General features: G+C 47.3%; 1 protein-coding gene across 1 annotated transcript in view; it reads right to left on the reverse strand.

Annotated features, from left to right (window-relative positions):
* Positions 1-2,977: 2,977 nt before the first annotated feature.
* The window catches only part of CASS4 (Cas scaffolding protein family member 4), a 39,905-nt gene continuing 37,261 nt past the window's right edge, over positions 2,978-5,621 (reverse strand). The window contains exon 7 of the mRNA XM_006767752.2: positions 2,978-4,036. Coding sequence (XP_006767815.1) covers positions 3,641-4,036 — 396 coding nt within the window. The 3' untranslated portion in view covers positions 2,978-3,640. The remainder of the gene's footprint in view (positions 4,037-5,621) is intronic.

Below are 5,621 nucleotides of genomic sequence, written 5' to 3' on the forward strand. Positions count from 1 at the left end.
GAGATGTAGAGTTAGATGATTTACAGCCATTTTTTTCTTGTTTTTTTGAGATGGCCTATAGAACTATGCACTTCCCTCTCAGGACTGCTTTCACTGTGTCCCATAGATTTTGGATTATTGTGTTTTCATTGTCATTTGTTTCCAGGATGCTTTTTATTTCTTCTTTGATCTCTTTGGTAACCAAATCATTGTTTAATAGCATGCTATTTAGCCTCCAAGTGTTTGATTTTTTTTCATTGTTTTTATTGTAGTTGATTTTTCAGTTTTGATTATTTAAAACCCAATGGCTTTGTACTTAGTCAACAAAGGTCCTTGGTTTGAACTCATCTAAAACAAACTATGTAATGTAGATATATCTCCATATATATTTATATCTATTTGTGTACATGCAAACATATATAGTGTCCTGAAAAAAATAGGGACCAGTTCACTACTCATTAGGGACTAGGTCACTTCTGAAGGACTGAATGAGTTAAAACATCTAAAGCATTAAAAAAGTGTCTGGAACATAGCAATCACTTCACATTTGTGCTGTTGAGATTACTATGTGGAAAAGATCATTTTGCCCACGGGAGTAAACCGTTCCTGGTGCTCCCTGCACCTACCCCTCCTTCCGATAGCTTTCCCGACTCTGCTAGAAGTTCCTGTTGGGACAGTCCTCCAGGGTCTCCTGAGTTTCTGCACGTCTTCTGAGCAGAGGCACTGATGGCATTTGGTCTGGATTTGTAACAAAGACCCTTGGAAGACAGACCATGTCTCCTCTGGAGCAGAAGGGCAGGTTTGTTTGCTGCCCCAAATAATCCGTCTCGTCTGAGGCCAAGCTTGGCCATGTTTGTGCAGATCCTGTTGTGGAAGATTGGGGTTTCCTATACTCAGGGTTCTTTGTGTGCACAGCATCACGTGCACCCAGGGGACTTCCGGGGGTAGAAGGCATGTAAATATGAAATATAAGCTCTTGTGATGCTGTGAGAAAAGTCCTTTGTCCCTGTGCCTGGCAGGCCTGACCCCATCCTCAGAAGGATGGTAGGATATTAGGACATCTTGGCAAGGTTGGCCTTGGGTTGTTGGATAGGAACTTGGACCTGGGGAGGGTTTCCACCATCCCCAGGGTTGACAAGAATGGCCCAGTGTATCTAAACTCATTGCACAAACAATGTGACTCGTGCTGAACACCTGCTTTCCTTCTGAGGGTCTGGAACTTTGGTACATGCCTCACAGAAGTTGCTGACATGATCAGCCCCAATACAAACCCTGGGTGCCGGTTTCTCATGAGCTTCGTGGCCGGTGGCACTTCACCTGTGTTGTCACAACTCATTACCTGGGGAAAGAAAGGCTGTCCCCTGTGGCCACTGGGTGAGGACTCATGGCAGCTTCAGCCTGGTTTCCTCTGCACTCACCCCCCACCTTTTCCCTTCCCACATCCTTTCACTGTGATAGATCATAGCCGGGAGTCTGACTATACGCTGAGTCCTGCAAATCCTCCTCATGAATCTTTGAACCTGGGAGTGGTCTTGGGGCCCCGACATAGTCACTGACCCCAGAGTCTCATGTCTTCTGTCTGCATCCATGACACTGGGGTGGGCTAATATTCATTTGAAGGGTGTGGGGCGGGGGGAGGGGGCGGGCGGGAATCTCAGACATTTCACAGTTCTTGGCAGAGACACCTCTTTGCCTTTCTGTCAGGACACGTGTGTGCATGTGCATGTGTGTGCGTGTGTGCATGTGTGTGTGTGTGGTGTGTAGGGGAGAATTCCAGGTCTAGGACCACTTGGGCATTACATGCCACAAACCAAGAACATGGGCAACCACCTTGCAATCATGAGCGTTAACTCAGAGAAAATAGGACTAACAAAGTGGGCCTCGTGGATACTGTTCACCCAAAACAAGACGGTCTTGGTTTAAAAAAATATTTGTATTGATTTAAAAACATTTCATTGATTTTTCTTTTTAGAGAAAAAGGAAGGGAGAGGGAGAGAGAAAGATAAACATCTATGTGAGAGATCAGCTGCTTCCTGCACACACGCCAGGGGTCGAAGCCTGCAACCCGTGCAAGTGCCCTGACCAGGAATCGAACCAGCAACCTTTTGGTGCAGAAGACGACCAACTGAGCCATACTGGCCAGGGCTAAAACCAGCCGGTCTTGAAGGCAGTCGGCACCTGGGTGATTTTAAGATACTTCAGTCAGTAAATTTCCTTTACTGCTTAAGAGGGATTGGATATGGGTTTTGATCACTTGCAGCAGGGATCCTAACTGATACGGGTCACAGCTGCTCAGAGAAGGTGGAGCTCCCCGTTCTGGGTGTACCAAGCCTCGCCCTGTGGGCTCCTTCTTCAGGAACCCTAAGACTAACAGCAAAAATAACCAACTTCCCGCAGCCAACAATTTAAAAGCACCTACTGAACGCAGAGCAGCAGGCAGGAACTGAACCTGGTTCCACTTCAGGTGACTACCAGCCTGGAGATGCTGTTTTGTGGCTGAGATGCGTATAGAAACATGGACCTTCACTTGACGTGAAGTTGGGATGGTGTAACCATAGCAACATGAGCTAAAGACCCAGCTGCTAGGAGAAGAGGAGATGCAAGGGAGCTCCAAGCCACGTTCAGATCTGTGCCTGGAGATGGGTGTCCTGTCTGTCCCCACACACTTCCTGCCTGGACCACAACGAGGGACGGCCCTGCTTTTCCCGCACTAGCCTTGTGCACCAGAACTTGGCCTCGACTCCATCCTTCTGCACACTCTAGGGAGAAGCATCTGAATAACAAAAGCCCTGGAGACTTTGCTTTGGTACCAGGATCCGAGTAACACGGATCAAAGACTTTCCCAAGGAAAGCCTTGGTGCAAAGGATGTTTCATGATTATATCTACACGATACTATAAATGGTAATGCTGTAAATGTTGAGGTACAAACCTTTGCTGATTGAGCATCCTGAATTTATCAACACAGACTCCACAGTGTACAAAATAAATTAACAGGGAACCCAACAGAACAGGCTATGTTGCAAATATAATATGCGTCTTTAACTCGGTGAAGACAAAATAGCAAATATAAATATATATTTGGTGTAAGACACAGATACATAATGTGTACCAATCTCACAGAATCAATTCCATCAAAAATGAAATACCAATGACCTTATCTAATGGATGCGACCATTACTCATTTGGAAATAAGTCTCTCCCCGCCACCCTTTCTTTTCTCCCCAGCACCTGACATACAGGATATGTATTTCTCTGTCACTGTATTCTCTGTCTCCCCTCTCTGTCTCTCCACAGACTGTAAGCTCCCTGAAGGCGAGGTTTCCAATTAATTTACTGCTACATGAGCAGCACCTGCAATTGCACATCTAGTAGGTATCCAATAAATAAATACTGAATGAATTTAAAACAGGCACACATTTAACCGGTACAAAAATCAGTTTCTACAATGTCATTTCATACACCGACCTTACGTCATGAACACTTAGCAAGGCCCTTACTCCACACCCGTCTCTCTCCCCTGACTGTCTGTGGGACAAGTCAATGTTCTGGGGTTGCCTAGGCTTCGGGCACGTGGCTCTTCTGCCCATCGGTGTACCCCTCCCCCGCTCGGGCTGGCTTTCCCCTTAAGACAAGAGTCGCGCAGAAGGGAGGGAGGGAGGCTCAGTCCAAAGACCCCCTGAATTGCCTGGCATGTTGCTCCAGCTTGTCGGCCTCGGCCCGGAGGTGCGCCAGCGCAGTGGGGCTGGGGCGCTGTAGCACAGCGTGCTTGGTGGCCAGCGCCAGGTCCTTGAGCAGGCTGCACAGGTGGCTGCTGCCACGGAGGATCTCGTTGCGCGCGTCCCTGTCCTGCGTCTCCCTGCACAGCGTGTCCACCAGCTTCTGCCCGATCGTGATGACCAGCTTGCTCTGCGCCACAAGGATCTCGGGGGGCTGGCTGTGGTGGAGGCTGCTGTGGAGGACACCCATGGCCTTGAAGAGTGCCCCGAAATAGAGCCGGCAGTGTTCTGAGAGGTGGGCCTTCTTCCCGGGGTCCTGCTGCACAGGGGAGCTGAGGTCCTAGGGGAGGGAAGAGAGAGCAGCGGATAAGAGACGGATTCCACCGACAGGCTGTGCTTGGCCCCTTGTCCAGCTTTTGCTTGGTTTGGTAGACTTTTGATAAGAAAGGGTGGTTTTGTTTGGGAAGCCCCATAGCACAACATTTGCCTAACTAATTAATGTTTATGGTTTCAAAGCACCGTTACATAAAAATTATGATATATGCAATCTCATGAATTGCACCATATATAATCTCCCATATTTTATACAAATATATAAAATCTTACTCAATTCTCCCAACAAACCCTTAGAAGAAACACATTGGTAATGATCAAATTTACAACTTTCAAAAAAATGCAAGAAAACTTGATGGTGAGATTAAAATGTTTCCTCAAAGAACAGATTTTAATGGATTTAAAAACTCCTTCCTAACTCCAGTATCAGAGGTAGGACCTGACCCTCAAAATTTTTCAGAAGAAATCTAAGTATGCTGACATGCCTGCCTTAACATAAAAATATTTCTCGTGTGCCCGGCTGGTGTGGCTCAGTGGTTGAGCAAAAGCTATGAACTAGGAGGTCACGGTTCAATTCCCAGTCAAAGCACATGCACAGATTGCAGGCTCGATCCATGGTGTGGGGTGTGCAGGAGGCAGCCAATCAATGATTCTCTGTCATCACTGATGTTTCTCTCTCTCTCTCTCCCTCTCCTTTCCTCTCTCAAATCAATAAAAAATATATTAAAAAAAATTTCTCTTGCTTGCTAATAAGGTTATATCTATAGTTTCACTTCCATGCATTTTATTTTCTGGACTATGGAACCAGTGTCCCCCTAATGCAGTGGTTCTCAACCTTCTGGCCCTTTAAATACAGCTCCTCATGTTGTGATCCAACCATAAAATTATTTTTGTTGCTAGAGAAACCAAGATGGCGGCATAGGTAAACACCAGAAATTGGTGCCTCCCACAACAACTTCAAAAATACAACTAAAAGACAAAACGGACATCATCCAGAGCACACTGAGAGCCAGAGGAGCTGCGGAAGTAAAGTGCAGAGGTATGGAGGCGTGCGCGGAAATGGGAGTCACAAGCCCACGACTGCTCTGAACTCCAGTTCCAGGAAGTCTCTGGGGATCCAGACTCATATGGGGAGAAACTGGACTGTCTGGCAGCGGGCAAAACTCGGAACTCGAGGGCAGCTTTCTCTCAGAGCTGCTTGCAACGATTACCGGGACACTGAGACACTGCCCTCTTAGGGAAGGACTGAGGATCAGGCATAGCTGTTTACTCCGCCCTGTTGATTCCCTGAGACCCCACCCCACCCAAGCTGTGCACAGAGGCTTTTGCATATGAAAGGCCTGGCCCTTTGCAATATGAAAATTAACTAACAAACTGCAGCTGGGCCAGACAGACCCAGAACTTCCAAGAGAAGGCCCAAGGACCCACAGTAGCTTGCATTGCTTCACAGCTGGGCCTCATCTGGGAACCTCTAACCCCAAACAAGAAGGGGAATCTGCAGATCTCTTCGTAGCTCCTGCTGGGTAGCCTCAAGGAGAGGCTAAATTAGCACCTCCTTAGATCCAAGAGCCAGTGTACCCAGTGGTCAGAGT

This window comes from Myotis davidii, unplaced genomic scaffold, assembly GCF_000327345.1.
Source record: "Myotis davidii unplaced genomic scaffold, ASM32734v1 scaffold343, whole genome shotgun sequence".
NCBI lineage: Eukaryota > Metazoa > Chordata > Mammalia > Chiroptera > Vespertilionidae > Myotis > Myotis davidii.